The sequence below is a fragment of the Coffea arabica genome, chromosome 7c (assembly GCF_036785885.1).
Source record: "Coffea arabica cultivar ET-39 chromosome 7c, Coffea Arabica ET-39 HiFi, whole genome shotgun sequence".
Taxonomy (NCBI): Eukaryota; Viridiplantae; Streptophyta; class Magnoliopsida; order Gentianales; family Rubiaceae; genus Coffea; species Coffea arabica.
Window position 1 is genome coordinate 19011252 of NC_092322.1, and position 18674 is coordinate 19029925.

Here is an 18674-nt window from a genome sequence, read left to right on the forward strand (position 1 = left end):
TTTGGTTTGAAAGTGATTGGTTGCTATCAAGAGCTAATGATTGATGAAGCTCTTGGCCATTTGAATGATTTTCTAAGTACTACAGGGTGACGAAAGTTAATTGCTGGAATGTCTTGGAGGCTTTACTTTTATTTTATTTTTAGTTGCTTATGATGGGCTTGCTGAAACCAAGTGCTAATGATTGATGAAGCCTTGGTTGATCATTTTATTTTATTCAGAAATGCACTTGTTGAAATCTAGGGCTAATGATTGACGAAGCCCTAGTAATTTGCTATGTGATTTTTGTCATATTTTGATCCATATTATAATTTCGAAACGGAATCGGAGCTGTGGAAGTTGTATCGACCTTGCGAACTCGAGTAGCTGTGATCAAATTAATCAGAAATATTTTTCCAGCTAGTATTATATTATAAAACTTTCCAACTCGATAATTTCCTTTAGCTCAAACTAGCCTCGATTAGTAAATAAGTTATATAGCTTTTGAAAATTCTAAGTCTTATTTTAATTCATTTTCTTTCCTTAAGCTATAGTTAACTATAGGAAAAGTTCCAAAATACGAGTTGTAATAATTCTGGGGAAAAGCATGGGAAACTTGCTCGGCAAGAAACCTTATTTTAGGGTAAAATAGTTTTAGTAATAATTTTTGCAGGAACCATAGCTTTAAAGAAATGTTCAAAGTAACTTTCTAACATTGATATTAAGAGGTTTGTCGACTTATTTCCAGAAAATTTATACTAGTTACCCTTTTTATAAGGAAAAGTACCTCAAGGAAAATTATAAGAAACATTTCTACTATTTGTGTCAAGTTTCAATCTAAGTAGATTTTTGAAATTACTATGGGAAAGTAAACTAGCAATATATTAGATAAACCTCAATGTGTTCGAGTCTAAAGACTGAATAAAAGCTTATAATTTCAATATTTGATATTCTAGGATATTGCGAGGAAGCGGAATTCGATTCCCAACTTGACATCTGAACTTCACTCTTGGTGAGTGTCCCTGCTTGTTTTATGTTATGTGGTTAAGCGCTTTATTAACTTGCTATATTATAACTATGAAGTGGTTTTGACCCATCGAAGTGAGCAATGTGTACTTTATCACACTAGCCTTTCGAGTGGTGACTTGCGTAAAACATTTTTTTTGTGAATCAAGTGCTAGACGTAAAGTCGTTGGGTGAATCCCTCGACGAGTCAATAATAATCAATCAAGTGCTAGACGTAAAGTCGTTGGGTGAATCCCTCGACGAGTCAATAATAATAAATCAAGTGCTAGACGTAAAGTCGTTGGGTGAATCCCTCGACGAGTCAATAATAATCAATCAAGTGCTAGACGTAAAGTCGTTGGGTGAATCCCTCGACGAGTCTATAATAATAATGTAAGTTCAGGACGTAACGTCGTTGGGTGAATCCCTCGACCAGTCTAAGGTACACTTGGGTATTATCGCCTTCCTATTTGTTTACTTCAATCGAATCAATACGTGTTAATTGTTTTAATTGATTGCATGTTTTTGGGGCACCACTGAGCTTTAGCTCACCCCACGTTTATTGTTTTCCTTAACAGGTTCTGGAAACTGAAAGCTGGATGCTTACTTAAGTTTTCCTTTTGGATTGTATTTGAATGCTATAACTTATTCTGTGGGCTGTAATGTGTTATTGAGATAATGCACTTTTCTTTTGGGTTGCCACTTGAAACGGGAAAATGGGTAAACCCTAATTCGATTACTTGGCCTGTAAATTTGTAATAGAGATTTATGTATTTATCTACCCGGATTGGTACGACTTTATATTTTGGTACGTAGCACGTGGGATGTTTAAGAGCCTCGACTGGCTAATTTATCTCTGCTATCTCTGAAGTTAAGTTGGATGTAAGGATGATCTTATTCGGGAAAATTTGTTTTGTAACAGAGTAGTTTATTACTCCAAGGTTTTAGGTTAGAATGCTTGCATGAGTCCTGGCGAGAGCTGGGCAGACGGCCCGCCAACCCTTTGGTTCGCCTTAGGGGAAAGTGGGGTCGCCACAGGTGGTATCAGAGCTCTTATCGAGCTCGTGCCGGGAGAGGACTCTCGGACTGTGGGGATTGACTCGTTAAGTGTGGAACAAAAGTTTATAGTTGGGATATTAGACATGTATGTTGGGTAGGAATCTCAAATATAGGTAAGTTACTCTTGGGACTGGCCAGCCTGAGGTGTGAATTATCCTATAGTCAGATTCTTGTACCCGAATACCAGATATTTCATTAAATGGTGTATTTGCAATTGAAAAGAATTCAGTATATCGCATTATGATGTGACTAGAAATCATGACTAAGTTTGGAAAAGTAGGATTGAAGGAATCAAGTCTAACTTTTGAAAGTTAAAGGTAAAGAGCCAATGGTGTGATCTTGAAGATTAGTGCCAATTACGTATTTAAGAGGAATTTATGGAAGCGAAATCGGAAGAATGAGTGGGGCCTAGTGGGATTGTCAAAGACTAAACTAATGAAGGTTAAGTTGAATCTAAACTAAGGGTTGAGCTATTAGTTATGTGGTTATAATAATCGGTGTATTATTGACTTGCTTTCCTTCATGTTTATAAAGATCGAAATATGAGTTATGTGTGAAAATATTAAATGTACCGTGAATTGTTTGGCTTTTAAAGTTGTATGAACTTTGGTATGTGAATATATGCTTTAAGTGTTTTAAATTTTCTTTCTCTTGGTATTCATGTTGACTTCACTTAATAATAACAAGTAAATAAATAGCAACATCTTCGCTTGATCACTTTATTTTTATCAATAGGCATAACTAGGCTATGGATCTACAAGTTAGAAATAGAGGACGTGGGAGACCAACTAGGCAACACCCCGAGGGTGGTAGTGATAGGGAACCTGAGGCCAACCCAGGCCATGGTCAGGGAAACGTGGCCGGAGATCCAGTGGCCACCGCAATCAATAGAATAACTGATGTGTTAGAGCGCATGACTGAGCATCAAGCCCATGGAGCGGTGCATCAGCAAGGAGGCCCAATCGATTACGAGGATCGGGCATTAGAGAGATTCCTGAAGTTTGGACCTCCTAAGTTCTACGGAGGCCCAGAACCTGAGGTAGCCGAAGGTTGGTGGGAAAGGATCTCTGATATTTTTGCCGCTCTAAATTATACGGAAGAGAGGCAAGTGACTTTTGCAGCATTCCAGTTTGAAGGAGCTGCTCGTTCCTGGTGGAACCTAATTAGGGTCAATTGGGACAGGAATCATATTCCCAGGACCTGGGCGAACTTCACAAGGGAGTTCAACGCCAAATTTCTTCCACCTCTCATTCAAGAAAAGAGAGAGGACGACTTCATAAAATGTAAACAAGGGGCGATGAGTGTCGCCGAATATGAAGTCCAGTTCACAAAATTGTCCCGATTTGCTCCTGAACTGATAGCCACGGAACAAAGGCGTGTCCGGAGGTTTGTGCAGGGACTAAACGTGGAAATTCAGGAGGGATTAGCTGCTGTTCGGATAGACACATTTGCTGATGCTGTAGAAAGAGCTCAAAGGGTTGAAGTTGCTAGAACTCAAGTAAAAACTTACCAGGCCAAGAAAAGATTTGCACCTAGCAGCAGTCGGGAGCCGACTTATACAAATGCTCCACTGGCCAAAGTGGGTCGAGGAACTGGTGCCAGAGGTGCCGGAGGAAGAAATAATGGAACTAACGGGGGACCAAATGGAAGAGGTCAACCTAGGAACGCTCCACAAGGAAGTCGTGCGATAACTTTCCTGGGAACTTGTGGGTATTGCAAGAAACCTGGACATACCGAGGCCGGTTGCTGGAGGAAAGCAGGAAAGTGCTTGAAGTGTGGAAGCAGCGAGCACCAAATTGCCGGTTGCCCGAAAATACAAGAGGATAATACCCTGAATGATGAACCAGCCAACATTAGAGAGAATAGGCCGAAAGTTCCTACCAGGGTTTACGCTATAAATGACCAACCTGTACCTGATTCTTCGGAAGCCGTGGAAGGTACTCTTCCCATTTCTCATCAATTAGCTAGAGTGTTAATTGATCATAGCGCAACTCATTCATTTGTGAACCAAACTTTTCCATCCGGAGTTAACGTCAAACCTGTTAGATTACCCTTGACCTTGAAGTTAAAACATCAATGGGTAATAAGATTTTAATCAGTAGCTTAACTTATAATAACTGTGAATTCTGGATTGAAGGGCATAAAATACTAGTGGATCTAATCAAATTGGACATACGAGGTTATGATGTTATTATATGAAAGAATTTTCTAGCTCATCACCATGCTAAGCTTGATTGCAGAACAAAAGTATTGGAACTTTGGATTTCCGAAGAAGCAACTTGGGAGTTAGAAGAAGAAATGCAGAAAAAGTATTCCGATTTGTTTCTCAAGAAAGTAAGAATTTTGAGGACAAAATTCATTTTAAGGAGGGGAGGATGTGAGAACCCTGAAAATAGACATATAAATATCAGTGCATATTTTATTTGCATTTTAATTCTTTAATAAATTTTAGCACTAAGTCCAATTGTTTTTAAGTAAGTACGTAGAAATAAACGTTATGTGCAAAATAAAAGAATTGTGCTAAACTACTAAACTTCTTAGTTTTGTTACATTAACTTCATATTTCAATGGTAAACTATTTCATTGATCTAATAATTAATTTTTTTGAATTCTAGTATTGTAATTAATTGTTTTGAAATAAAAGGGTAAAGATAATTTCTATGTAATAAATAATATAATTGTGCCAATATTGAATTATTCGGTTTTGCTATACTAAATTAATATTTCTTGAGTTGGATTAATTCTATTACTTTAAAATAAATTCTTTGATTTCCGATAGCTAGTTTTAATCGTTAATAATGTTAAATGTTTATAGGAATTTCCGCGTTAAGATAAAAATCAATGAATTTTAGATAAATATGATATTCCTATACTAAACATACTTAAGGCATGAAAATTCGATAAATTTTGTGTAGGATAACTTTAATTCTTGAGAATAAACAATTGGAGATGCGGATAATTAAGTTAATCGCTATATAATGTTAGGAACCTTAATATTTAAGTTTAATCGATATTTATTCGATAAAAATGGTTAAGTATATTGGGAGGGGTTATTAGGCGTTCAAATCACCCTTGAGGATAAATTTGAGAAATTAAGTTGAGATTAGGAAACCAAGTGAAAAGACCAAAAGACCTTACAATTCCATGCGAAACCAAACGACCCTTATGACAAATTCCCATCACCGCAACTTCGACCAATTGCATTTTAACCAATTCGATACGCAACCTTTCGTAAACCGCGGCACCACAAAACCACTTGATCAAATTCACACTACATCTCACAACCATTTCAGCCGACTCTTTCTCTGCACAAACCAAAGTCGAAATCAACTTCACTCCAAATACCACTCTACTCTTTCATTCTTGATTCACAACAAAACCTCATTTCTTCCCTGCCTTGACCGAGAGCACCGAGAGAGGGAGAGAGCTGCCGGAAACTTCTTGGATTCAGCCGTGAGTTGGAGCAAAGCCAGGGAAGGGAATCTGCCGGAAGCTTCACCAATTCTACCTTCATCCACAACCCTTTTCAGCCGCAACTCCAAACCAGAATCACCATCTGCACTTGGCCGAGAGCTAGGAAGGAAATTTCTGGAATTTCGTGTGAAAGATTGGTTGCTAGCTGAGGTAATTTCTGGTCTAAAATAGGTTGATTATTAGTTGATCAAGCTATATCAGAGATTACATGTTTAGATTATACAATCGGATGCTGAAATCAAAACCTTAGGAAAATTTCTGTTTTGAGAAATTGTTGCTACCGAGACTTGAGGTGTTATTGCAGCTCCAATTTTGTTTTGTGTGATAATCTGAACACCCAAATGTCTTTAGCTGAGTAAGAACTGGAAGATTAAGACCATGTATGATGAATTGGGCATTCGAATGAAGTGTTAAAGCAGAGATAAATTTCTGGGTTAGTTTGGGGTAAGAAAATTCTGCCGAGAGCCTAGCTTAATTATTACAGCTTAACTTGGTTCAATTTGGTTGCTATCAAACTGATTTCTGGTCTGGATATGATAGCTAGTTAAATTCAGCAGTTGTGCATGTGAAATTAAGTGCAAAATACAGGAATTAACCATAGAAAAAAAATGGTTTGTGACTAAACAAATGCTGGAAGAATTTCTGGTTTGGCCGAGAGCTTAGCTTAAAGCTTTGCAACCTGATTTGGTTTAGTGTTGTTGTTTAAACTTATAACCATGATTAGATGACTAATAACAAGTTAATTAGGCCCTGCATGTAGTTGATTAGTAAGTTTTAAATCAGAGAAATAAAGGTTAAGAGTACATTCTGCTTCAAGGCATGATCACCCGAGCCCAAGCAGGAAAATTTCTGGAAATTTTGATGTTAATAATGATAGTTTGAACTCAATTTTGAAAGTGGAAAATTTTAGTAACTAACTAGGTGTTTAAAATGTTGAATTGAGTAACTAACACCATGTTTAAACCAAGGAAATTTGAACTAAAGTTGAATTGTTTGCTGGAAATCTTTGAAGCCGCAAGCAAGGTTGAACCAGAAATTTCAGTTTGCCTTTAGAAAGTTTAAATGGTTTCTGAACATTTATTTTATTGTTTCCTTGGACTATGATGGTCTTGAGCTACATAAGAGATGCAAAATTTAAGTGGTTTGGCGAGGAAATATTTAATATATTGAAGGATTGAATTAAAGAGGTTAGTATACAAATGCTGGAATTTCCTTTGTGATGGCCGAAGGTTGAGTTGGAAGCTCAACTTAGTTTCGAAAATTTCCTTCAAATCATGAGGGATGGAAATGCCTGGAATATGTTGTTTTGGAATTATATAAGAAATGTATGGATGGTTTGAATAAAAACATTTTGGTGCAAAAAGAGAAAAAGGAGTTTTTCACATGTGAAAAATGACATTTCAGATTTTTGGATGTCCCTGACCAATTTCAGTAAAATGCTTATATCTTGGTGTAGAAAAATCCGTTTAAGGTGCCGTCAGTGGCATTTGAAACTAGAAACATGGGCCTTGGTTCTGTAGAAATTTTATATTTTTCCTCCATGTGTACGGCTGTACGTGACTCCTCAAAGTAGGCTGTCTTGACTTAATGTCCTGTTTCTTCAGGAAAATGAATTTTGACTTGAATCGAATGTTGGGCCTATCTGTGATTTGAATTTCTGAATTTCAAGTGAAGCTTACATGCTAAAATTTTCTGGTATGTGAATGGCATTGAGCCTAGTAAAATGCTATGGTGGTAATCTGAATTTCTCGAGTTATTTAAGCGTTAAATTAGCCGTGACTTTACTCCTTGTTTCTAGTTGAAATTTTGGTTTGAAAGTGATTGGTTGCTATCAAGAGCTAATGATTGATGAAGCTCTTGGCCATTTGAATGATTTTCTAAGTACTACAGGGTGACGAAAGTTAATTGCTGGAATGTCTTGGAGGCTTTACTTTTATTTTATTTTTAGTTGCTTATGATGGGCTTGCTGAAACCAAGTGCTAATGATTGATGAAGCCTTGGTTGATCATTTTATTTTATTCAGAAATGCACTTGTTGAAATCTAGGGCTAATGATTGACGAAGCCCTAGTAATTTGCTATGTGATTTTTGTCATATTTTGATCCATATTATAATTTCGAAACGGAATCGGAGCTGTGGAAGTTGTATCGACCTTGCGAACTCGAGTAGCTGTGATCAAATTAATCAGAAATATTTTTCCAGCTAGTATTATATTATAAAACTTTCCAACTCGATAATTTCCTTTAGCTCAAACTAGCCTCGATTAGTAAATAAGTTATATAGCTTTTGAAAATTCTAAGTCTTATTTTAATTCATTTTCTTTCCTTAAGCTATAGTTAACTATAGGAAAAGTTCCAAAATACGAGTTGTAATAATTCTGGGGAAAAGCATGGGAAACTTGCTCGGCAAGAAACCTTATTTTAGGGTAAAATAGTTTTAGTAATAATTTTTGCAGGAACCATAGCTTTAAAGAAATGTTCAAAGTAACTTTCTAACATTGATATTAAGAGGTTTGTCGACTTATTTCCAGAAAATTTATACTAGTTACCCTTTTTATAAGGAAAAGTACCTCAAGGAAAATTATAAGAAACATTTCTACTATTTGTGTCAAGTTTCAATCTAAGTAGATTTTTGAAATTACTATGGGAAAGTAAACTAGCAATATATTAGATAAACCTCAATGTGTTCGAGTCTAAAGACTGAATAAAAGCTTATAATTTCAATATTTGATATTCTAGGATATTGCGAGGAAGCGGAATTCGATTCCCAACTTGACATCTGAACTTCACTCTTGGTGAGTGTCCCTGCTTGTTTTATGTTATGTGGTTAAGCGCTTTATTAACTTGCTATATTATAACTATGAAGTGGTTTTGACCCATCGAAGTGAGCAATGTGTACTTTATCACACTAGCCTTTCGAGTGGTGACTTGCGTAAAACATTTTTTTTGTGAATCAAGTGCTAGACGTAAAGTCGTTGGGTGAATCCCTCGACGAGTCAATAATAATAAATCAAGTGCTAGACGTAAAGTCGTTGGGTGAATCCCTCGACGAGTCAATAATAATCAATCAAGTGCTAGACGTAAAGTCGTTGGGTGAATCCCTCGACGAGTCAATAATAATAAATCAAGTGCTAGACGTAAAGTCGTTGGGTGAATCCCTCGACGAGTCAATAATAATCAATCAAGTGCTAGACGTAAAGTCGTTGGGTGAATCCCTCGACGAGTCTATAATAATAATGTAAGTTCAGGACGTAACGTCGTTGGGTGAATCCCTCGACCAGTCTAAGGTACACTTGGGTATTATCGCCTTCCTATTTGTTTACTTCAATCGAATCAATACGTGTTAATTGTTTTAATTGATTGCATGTTTTTGGGGCACCACTGAGCTTTAGCTCACCCCACGTTTATTGTTTTCCTTAACAGGTTCTGGAAACTGAAAGCTGGATGCTTACTTAAGTTTTCCTTTTGGATTGTATTTGAATGCTATAACTTATTCTGTGGGCTGTAATGTGTTATTGAGATAATGCACTTTTCTTTTGGGTTGCCACTTGAAACGGGAAAATGGGTAAACCCTAATTCGATTACTTGGCCTGTAAATTTGTAATAGAGATTTATGTATTTATCTACCCGGATTGGTACGACTTTATATTTTGGTACGTAGCACGTGGGATGTTTAAGAGCCTCGACTGGCTAATTTATCTCTGCTATCTCTGAAGTTAAGTTGGATGTAAGGATGATCTTATTCGGGAAAATTTGTTTTGTAACAGAGTAGTTTATTACTCCAAGGTTTTAGGTTAGAATGCTTGCATGAGTCCTGGCGAGAGCTGGGCAGACGGCCCGCCAACCCTTTGGTTCGCCTTAGGGGAAAGTGGGGTCGCCACAGGTGGTATCAGAGCTCTTATCGAGCTCGTGCCGGGAGAGGACTCTCGGACTGTGGGGATTGACTCGTTAAGTGTGGAACAAAAGTTTATAGTTGGGATATTAGACATGTATGTTGGGTAGGAATCTCAAATATAGGTAAGTTACTCTTGGGACTGGCCAGCCTGAGGTGTGAATTATCCTATAGTCAGATTCTTGTACCCGAATACCAGATATTTCATTAAATGGTGTATTTGCAATTGAAAAGAATTCAGTATATCGCATTATGATGTGACTAGAAATCATGACTAAGTTTGGAAAAGTAGGATTGAAGGAATCAAGTCTAACTTTTGAAAGTTAAAGGTAAAGAGCCAATGGTGTGATCTTGAAGATTAGTGCCAATTACGTATTTAAGAGGAATTTATGGAAGCGAAATCGGAAGAATGAGTGGGGCCTAGTGGGATTGTCAAAGACTAAACTAATGAAGGTTAAGTTGAATCTAAACTAAGGGTTGAGCTATTAGTTATGTGGTTATAATAATCGGTGTATTATTGACTTGCTTTCCTTCATGTTTATAAAGATCGAAATATGAGTTATGTGTGAAAATATTAAATGTACCGTGAATTGTTTGGCTTTTAAAGTTGTATGAACTTTGGTATGTGAATATATGCTTTAAGTGTTTTAAATTTTCTTTCTCTTGGTATTCATGTTGACTTCACTTAATAATAACAAGTAAATAAATAGCAACATCTTCGCTTGATCACTTTATTTTTATCAATAGGCATAACTAGGCTATGGATCTACAAGTTAGAAATAGAGGACGTGGGAGACCAACTAGGCAACACCCCGAGGGTGGTAGTGATAGGGAACCTGAGGCCAACCCAGGCCATGGTCAGGGAAACGTGGCCGGAGATCCAGTGGCCACCGCAATCAATAGAATAACTGATGTGTTAGAGCGCATGACTGAGCATCAAGCCCATGGAGCGGTGCATCAGCAAGGAGGCCCAATCGATTACGAGGATCGGGCATTAGAGAGATTCCTGAAGTTTGGACCTCCTAAGTTCTACGGAGGCCCAGAACCTGAGGTAGCCGAAGGTTGGTGGGAAAGGATCTCTGATATTTTTGCCGCTCTAAATTATACGGAAGAGAGGCAAGTGACTTTTGCAGCATTCCAGTTTGAAGGAGCTGCTCGTTCCTGGTGGAACCTAATTAGGGTCAATTGGGACAGGAATCATATTCCCAGGACCTGGGCGAACTTCACAAGGGAGTTCAACGCCAAATTTCTTCCACCTCTCATTCAAGAAAAGAGAGAGGACGACTTCATAAAATGTAAACAAGGGGCGATGAGTGTCGCCGAATATGAAGTCCAGTTCACAAAATTGTCCCGATTTGCTCCTGAACTGATAGCCACGGAACAAAGGCGTGTCCGGAGGTTTGTGCAGGGACTAAACGTGGAAATTCAGGAGGGATTAGCTGCTGTTCGGATAGACACATTTGCTGATGCTGTAGAAAGAGCTCAAAGGGTTGAAGTTGCTAGAACTCAAGTAAAAACTTACCAGGCCAAGAAAAGATTTGCACCTAGCAGCAGTCGGGAGCCGACTTATACAAATGCTCCACTGGCCAAAGTGGGTCGAGGAACTGGTGCCAGAGGTGCCGGAGGAAGAAATAATGGAACTAACGGGGGACCAAATGGAAGAGGTCAACCTAGGAACGCTCCACAAGGAAGTCGTGCGATAACTTTCCTGGGAACTTGTGGGTATTGCAAGAAACCTGGACATACCGAGGCCGGTTGCTGGAGGAAAGCAGGAAAGTGCTTGAAGTGTGGAAGCAGCGAGCACCAAATTGCCGGTTGCCCGAAAATACAAGAGGATAATACCCTGAATGATGAACCAGCCAACATTAGAGAGAATAGGCCGAAAGTTCCTACCAGGGTTTACGCTATAAATGACCAACCTGTACCTGATTCTTCGGAAGCCGTGGAAGGTACTCTTCCCATTTCTCATCAATTAGCTAGAGTGTTAATTGATCATAGCGCAACTCATTCATTTGTGAACCAAACTTTTCCATCCGGAGTTAACGTCAAACCTGTTAGATTACCCTTGACCTTGAAGTTAAAACATCAATGGGTAATAAGATTTTAATCAGTAGCTTAACTTATAATAACTGTGAATTCTGGATTGAAGGGCATAAAATACTAGTGGATCTAATCAAATTGGACATACGAGGTTATGATGTTATTATATGAAAGAATTTTCTAGCTCATCACCATGCTAAGCTTGATTGCAGAACAAAAGTATTGGAACTTTGGATTTCCGAAGAAGCAACTTGGGAGTTAGAAGAAGAAATGCAGAAAAAGTATTCCGATTTGTTTCTCAAGAAAGTAAGAATTTTGAGGACAAAATTCATTTTAAGGAGGGGAGGATGTGAGAACCCTGAAAATAGACATATAAATATCAGTGCATATTTTATTTGCATTTTAATTCTTTAATAAATTTTAGCACTAAGTCCAATTGTTTTTAAGTAAGTACGTAGAAATAAACGTTATGTGCAAAATAAAAGAATTGTGCTAAACTACTAAACTTCTTAGTTTTGTTACATTAACTTCATATTTCAATGGTAAACTATTTCATTGATCTAATAATTAATTTTTTTGAATTCTAGTATTGTAATTAATTGTTTTGAAATAAAAGGGTAAAGATAATTTCTATGTAATAAATAATATAATTGTGCCAATATTGAATTATTCGGTTTTGCTATACTAAATTAATATTTCTTGAGTTGGATTAATTCTATTACTTTAAAATAAATTCTTTGATTTCCGATAGCTAGTTTTAATCGTTAATAATGTTAAATGTTTATAGGAATTTCCGCGTTAAGATAAAAATCAATGAATTTTAGATAAATATGATATTCCTATACTAAACATACTTAAGGCATGAAAATTCGATAAATTTTGTGTAGGATAACTTTAATTCTTGAGAATAAACAATTGGAGATGCGGATAATTAAGTTAATCGCTATATAATGTTAGGAACCTTAATATTTAAGTTTAATCGATATTTATTCGATAAAAATGGTTAAGTATATTGGGAGGGGTTATTAGGCGTTCAAATCACCCTTGAGGATAAATTTGAGAAATTAAGTTGAGATTAGGAAACCAAGTGAAAAGACCAAAAGACCTTACAATTCCATGCGAAACCAAACGACCCTTATGACAAATTCCCATCACCGCAACTTCGACCAATTGCATTTTAACCAATTCGATACGCAACCTTTCGTAAACCGCGGCACCACAAAACCACTTGATCAAATTCACACTACATCTCACAACCATTTCAGCCGACTCTTTCTCTGCACAAACCAAAGTCGAAATCAACTTCACTCCAAATACCACTCTACTCTTTCATTCTTGATTCACAACAAAACCTCATTTCTTCCCTGCCTTGACCGAGAGCACCGAGAGAGGGAGAGAGCTGCCGGAAACTTCTTGGATTCAGCCGTGAGTTGGAGCAAAGCCAGGGAAGGGAATCTGCCGGAAGCTTCACCAATTCTACCTTCATCCACAACCCTTTTCAGCCGCAACTCCAAACCAGAATCACCATCTGCACTTGGCCGAGAGCTAGGAAGGAAATTTCTGGAATTTCGTGTGAAAGATTGGTTGCTAGCTGAGGTAATTTCTGGTCTAAAATAGGTTGATTATTAGTTGATCAAGCTATATCAGAGATTACATGTTTAGATTATACAATCGGATGCTGAAATCAAAACCTTAGGAAAATTTCTGTTTTGAGAAATTGTTGCTACCGAGACTTGAGGTGTTATTGCAGCTCCAATTTTGTTTTGTGTGATAATCTGAACACCCAAATGTCTTTAGCTGAGTAAGAACTGGAAGATTAAGACCATGTATGATGAATTGGGCATTCGAATGAAGTGTTAAAGCAGAGATAAATTTCTGGGTTAGTTTGGGGTAAGAAAATTCTGCCGAGAGCCTAGCTTAATTATTACAGCTTAACTTGGTTCAATTTGGTTGCTATCAAACTGATTTCTGGTCTGGATATGATAGCTAGTTAAATTCAGCAGTTGTGCATGTGAAATTAAGTGCAAAATACAGGAATTAACCATAGAAAAAAAATGGTTTGTGACTAAACAAATGCTGGAAGAATTTCTGGTTTGGCCGAGAGCTTAGCTTAAAGCTTTGCAACCTGATTTGGTTTAGTGTTGTTGTTTAAACTTATAACCATGATTAGATGACTAATAACAAGTTAATTAGGCCCTGCATGTAGTTGATTAGTAAGTTTTAAATCAGAGAAATAAAGGTTAAGAGTACATTCTGCTTCAAGGCATGATCACCCGAGCCCAAGCAGGAAAATTTCTGGAAATTTTGATGTTAATAATGATAGTTTGAACTCAATTTTGAAAGTGGAAAATTTTAGTAACTAACTAGGTGTTTAAAATGTTGAATTGAGTAACTAACACCATGTTTAAACCAAGGAAATTTGAACTAAAGTTGAATTGTTTGCTGGAAATCTTTGAAGCCGCAAGCAAGGTTGAACCAGAAATTTCAGTTTGCCTTTAGAAAGTTTAAATGGTTTCTGAACATTTATTTTATTGTTTCCTTGGACTATGATGGTCTTGAGCTACATAAGAGATGCAAAATTTAAGTGGTTTGGCGAGGAAATATTTAATATATTGAAGGATTGAATTAAAGAGGTTAGTATACAAATGCTGGAATTTCCTTTGTGATGGCCGAAGGTTGAGTTGGAAGCTCAACTTAGTTTCGAAAATTTCCTTCAAATCATGAGGGATGGAAATGCCTGGAATATGTTGTTTTGGAATTATATAAGAAATGTATGGATGGTTTGAATAAAAACATTTTGGTGCAAAAAGAGAAAAAGGAGTTTTTCACATGTGAAAAATGACATTTCAGATTTTTGGATGTCCCTGACCAATTTCAGTAAAATGCTTATATCTTGGTGTAGAAAAATCCGTTTAAGGTGCCGTCAGTGGCATTTGAAACTAGAAACATGGGCCTTGGTTCTGTAGAAATTTTATATTTTTCCTCCATGTGTACGGCTGTACGTGACTCCTCAAAGTAGGCTGTCTTGACTTAATGTCCTGTTTCTTCAGGAAAATGAATTTTGACTTGAATCGAATGTTGGGCCTATCTGTGATTTGAATTTCTGAATTTCAAGTGAAGCTTACATGCTAAAATTTTCTGGTATGTGAATGGCATTGAGCCTAGTAAAATGCTATGGTGGTAATCTGAATTTCTCGAGTTATTTAAGCGTTAAATTAGCCGTGACTTTACTCCTTGTTTCTAGTTGAAATTTTGGTTTGAAAGTGATTGGTTGCTATCAAGAGCTAATGATTGATGAAGCTCTTGGCCATTTGAATGATTTTCTAAGTACTACAGGGTGACGAAAGTTAATTGCTGGAATGTCTTGGAGGCTTTACTTTTATTTTATTTTTAGTTGCTTATGATGGGCTTGCTGAAACCAAGTGCTAATGATTGATGAAGCCTTGGTTGATCATTTTATTTTATTCAGAAATGCACTTGTTGAAATCTAGGGCTAATGATTGACGAAGCCCTAGTAATTTGCTATGTGATTTTTGTCATATTTTGATCCATATTATAATTTCGAAACGGAATCGGAGCTGTGGAAGTTGTATCGACCTTGCGAACTCGAGTAGCTGTGATCAAATTAATCAGAAATATTTTTCCAGCTAGTATTATATTATAAAACTTTCCAACTCGATAATTTCCTTTAGCTCAAACTAGCCTCGATTAGTAAATAAGTTATATAGCTTTTGAAAATTCTAAGTCTTATTTTAATTCATTTTCTTTCCTTAAGCTATAGTTAACTATAGGAAAAGTTCCAAAATACGAGTTGTAATAATTCTGGGGAAAAGCATGGGAAACTTGCTCGGCAAGAAACCTTATTTTAGGGTAAAATAGTTTTAGTAATAATTTTTGCAGGAACCATAGCTTTAAAGAAATGTTCAAAGTAACTTTCTAACATTGATATTAAGAGGTTTGTCGACTTATTTCCAGAAAATTTATACTAGTTACCCTTTTTATAAGGAAAAGTACCTCAAGGAAAATTATAAGAAACATTTCTACTATTTGTGTCAAGTTTCAATCTAAGTAGATTTTTGAAATTACTATGGGAAAGTAAACTAGCAATATATTAGATAAACCTCAATGTGTTCGAGTCTAAAGACTGAATAAAAGCTTATAATTTCAATATTTGATATTCTAGGATATTGCGAGGAAGCGGAATTCGATTCCCAACTTGACATCTGAACTTCACTCTTGGTGAGTGTCCCTGCTTGTTTTATGTTATGTGGTTAAGCGCTTTATTAACTTGCTATATTATAACTATGAAGTGGTTTTGACCCATCGAAGTGAGCAATGTGTACTTTATCACACTAGCCTTTCGAGTGGTGACTTGCGTAAAACATTTTTTTTGTGAATCAAGTGCTAGACGTAAAGTCGTTGGGTGAATCCCTCGACGAGTCAATAATAATCAATCAAGTGCTAGACGTAAAGTCGTTGGGTGAATCCCTCGACGAGTCAATAATAATAAATCAAGTGCTAGACGTAAAGTCGTTGGGTGAATCCCTCGACGAGTCAATAATAATCAATCAAGTGCTAGACGTAAAGTCGTTGGGTGAATCCCTCGACGAGTCTATAATAATAATGTAAGTTCAGGACGTAACGTCGTTGGGTGAATCCCTCGACCAGTCTAAGGTACACTTGGGTATTATCGCCTTCCTATTTGTTTACTTCAATCGAATCAATACGTGTTAATTGTTTTAATTGATTGCATGTTTTTGGGGCACCACTGAGCTTTAGCTCACCCCACGTTTATTGTTTTCCTTAACAGGTTCTGGAAACTGAAAGCTGGATGCTTACTTAAGTTTTCCTTTTGGATTGTATTTGAATGCTATAACTTATTCTGTGGGCTGTAATGTGTTATTGAGATAATGCACTTTTCTTTTGGGTTGCCACTTGAAACGGGAAAATGGGTAAACCCTAATTCGATTACTTGGCCTGTAAATTTGTAATAGAGATTTATGTATTTATCTACCCGGATTGGTACGACTTTATATTTTGGTACGTAGCACGTGGGATGTTTAAGAGCCTCGACTGGCTAATTTATCTCTGCTATCTCTGAAGTTAAGTTGGATGTAAGGATGATCTTATTCGGGAAAATTTGTTTTGTAACAGAGTAGTTTATTACTCCAAGGTTTTAGGTTAGAATGCTTGCATGAGTCCTGGCGAGAGCTGGGCAGACGGCCCGCCAACCCTTTGGTTCGCCTTAGGGGAAAGTGGGGTCGCCACAGGTGGTATCAGAGCTCTTATCGAGCTCGTGCCGGGAGAGGACTCTCGGACTGTGGGGATTGACTCGTTAAGTGTGGAACAAAAGTTTATAGTTGGGATATTAGACATGTATGTTGGGTAGGAATCTCAAATATAGGTAAGTTACTCTTGGGACTGGCCAGCCTGAGGTGTGAATTATCCTATAGTCAGATTCTTGTACCCGAATACCAGATATTTCATTAAATGGTGTATTTGCAATTGAAAAGAATTCAGTATATCGCATTATGATGTGACTAGAAATCATGACTAAGTTTGGAAAAGTAGGATTGAAGGAATCAAGTCTAACTTTTGAAAGTTAAAGGTAAAGAGCCAATGGTGTGATCTTGAAGATTAGTGCCAATTACGTATTTAAGAGGAATTTATGGAAGCGAAATCGGAAGAATGAGTGGGGCCTAGTGGGATTGTCAAAGACTAAACTAATGAAGGTTAAGTTGAATCTAAACTAAGGGTTGAGCTATTAGTTATGTGGTTATAATAATCGGTGTATTATTGACTTGCTTTCCTTCATGTTTATAAAGATCGAAATATGAGTTATGTGTGAAAATATTAAATGTACCGTGAATTGTTTGGCTTTTAAAGTTGTATGAACTTTGGTATGTGAATATATGCTTTAAGTGTTTTAAATTTTCTTTCTCTTGGTATTCATGTTGACTTCACTTAATAATAACAAGTAAATAAATAGCAACATCTTCGCTTGATCACTTTATTTTTATCAATAGGCATAACTAGGCTATGGATCTACAAGTTAGAAATAGAGGACGTGGGAGACCAACTAGGCAACACCCCGAGGGTGGTAGTGATAGGGAACCTGAGGCCAACCCAGGCCATGGTCAGGGAAACGTGGCCGGAGATCCAGTGGCCACCGCAATCAATAGAATAACTGATGTGTTAGAGCGCATGACTGAGCATCAAGCCCATGGAGCGGTGCATCAGCAAGGAGGCCCAATCGATTACGAGGATCGGGCATTAGAGAGATTCCTGAAGTTTGGACCTCCTAAGTTCTACGGAGGCCCAGAACCTGAGGTAGCCGAAGGTTGGTGGGAAAGGATCTCTGATATTTTTGCCGCTCTAAATTATACGGAAGAGAGGCAAGTGACTTTTGCAGCATTCCAGTTTGAAGGAGCTGCTCGTTCCTGGTGGAACCTAATTAGGGTCAATTGGGACAGGAATCATATTCCCAGGACCTGGGCGAACTTCACAAGGGAGTTCAACGCCAAATTTCTTCCACCTCTCATTCAAGAAAAGAGAGAGGACGACTTCATAAAATGTAAACAAGGGGCGATGAGTGTCGCCGAATATGAAGTCCAGTTCACAAAATTGTCCCGATTTGCTCCTGAACTGATAGCCACGGAACAAAGGCGTGTCCGGAGGTTTGTGCAGGGACTAAACGTGGAAATTCAGGAGGGATTAGCTGCTGTTCGGATAGACACATTTGCTGATGCTGTAGAAAGAGCTCAAAGGGTTGAAGTTGCTAGAACTCAAGTAAAAACTTACCAGGCCAAGAAAAGATTTGCACCTAGCAGCAGTCGGGAGCCGACTTATACAAATGCTCCACTGGCCAAAGTGGGTCGAGGAACTGGTGCCAGAGGTGCCGGAGGAAGAAATAATGGAACTAACGGGGGACCAAATGGAAGAGGTCAACCTAGGAACGCTCCACAAGGAAGTCGTGCGATAACTTTCCTGGGAACTTGTGGGTATTGCAAGAAACCTGGACATACCGAGGCCGGTTGCTGGAGGAAAGCAGGAAAGTGCTTGAAGTGTGGAAGCAGCGAGCACCAAATTGCCGGTTGCCCGAAAATACAAGAGGATAATACCCTGAATGATGAACCAGCCAACATTAGAGAGAATAGGCCGAAAGTTCCTACCAGGGTTTACGCTATAAATGACCAACCTGTACCTGATTCTTCGGAAGCCGTGGAAGGT

General features: G+C 37.6%; 4 protein-coding genes across 4 annotated transcripts in view; all 4 read left to right on the forward strand.

Annotated features, from left to right (window-relative positions):
• Positions 1-1782, forward strand: part of LOC140010110 (uncharacterized) — a 12437-nt gene extending 10655 nt beyond the window's left edge. Inside the window, exons 3-4 of the mRNA XM_072056456.1 lie at positions 933-988; positions 1560-1782. Coding sequence (XP_071912557.1) covers positions 933-976 — 44 coding nt within the window. The 3' untranslated portion in view covers positions 977-988; positions 1560-1782. The remainder of the gene's footprint in view (positions 1-932; positions 989-1559) is intronic.
• Positions 1-9158, forward strand: part of LOC140010111 (uncharacterized) — a 12494-nt gene extending 3336 nt beyond the window's left edge. The window contains exons 2-4 of the mRNA XM_072056457.1: positions 2776-3977; positions 8252-8307; positions 8936-9158. Coding sequence (XP_071912558.1) covers positions 2789-3977; positions 8252-8295 — 1233 coding nt within the window. The 5' untranslated portion in view covers positions 2776-2788 and the 3' untranslated portion in view covers positions 8296-8307; positions 8936-9158. The remainder of the gene's footprint in view (positions 1-2775; positions 3978-8251; positions 8308-8935) is intronic.
• On the forward strand, positions 3984-16477 carry LOC113739961 (uncharacterized). The gene is made up of 4 exons (XM_072056458.1): positions 3984-5664; positions 10152-11353; positions 15628-15683; positions 16255-16477. The coding sequence occupies exons 2-3, from the start codon at positions 10165-10167 to the stop codon at positions 15669-15671; spliced, it is 1233 nt and encodes a 410-aa protein (XP_071912559.1). The 5' UTR covers positions 3984-5664; positions 10152-10164; the 3' UTR covers positions 15672-15683; positions 16255-16477.
• LOC113732607 (uncharacterized) overlaps positions 11360-18674 on the forward strand; it is a 19832-nt gene continuing 12517 nt past the window's right edge. Inside the window, exons 1-2 of the mRNA XM_072056451.1 lie at positions 11360-13040; positions 17471-18672. Coding sequence (XP_071912552.1) covers positions 17484-18672 — 1189 coding nt within the window. The 5' untranslated portion in view covers positions 11360-13040; positions 17471-17483. The remainder of the gene's footprint in view (positions 13041-17470; positions 18673-18674) is intronic.

What these genes read in the sequence shown, in the direction of transcription:
- LOC113739961 (XM_072056458.1), top strand. Translation starts at nt 10,165, where the DNA reads ATGGATCTACAAGTTAGAAATAGAGGACGTGGGAGACCAACTAGGCAA. An exon ending in TTCTTCGGAAGCCGTGGAAG is followed by an intron (nt 11,354 to 15,627) that starts GTACTCTTCCCA and finishes TTGATATTCTAG; the next exon opens with GATATTGCGAGGAAGCGGAA.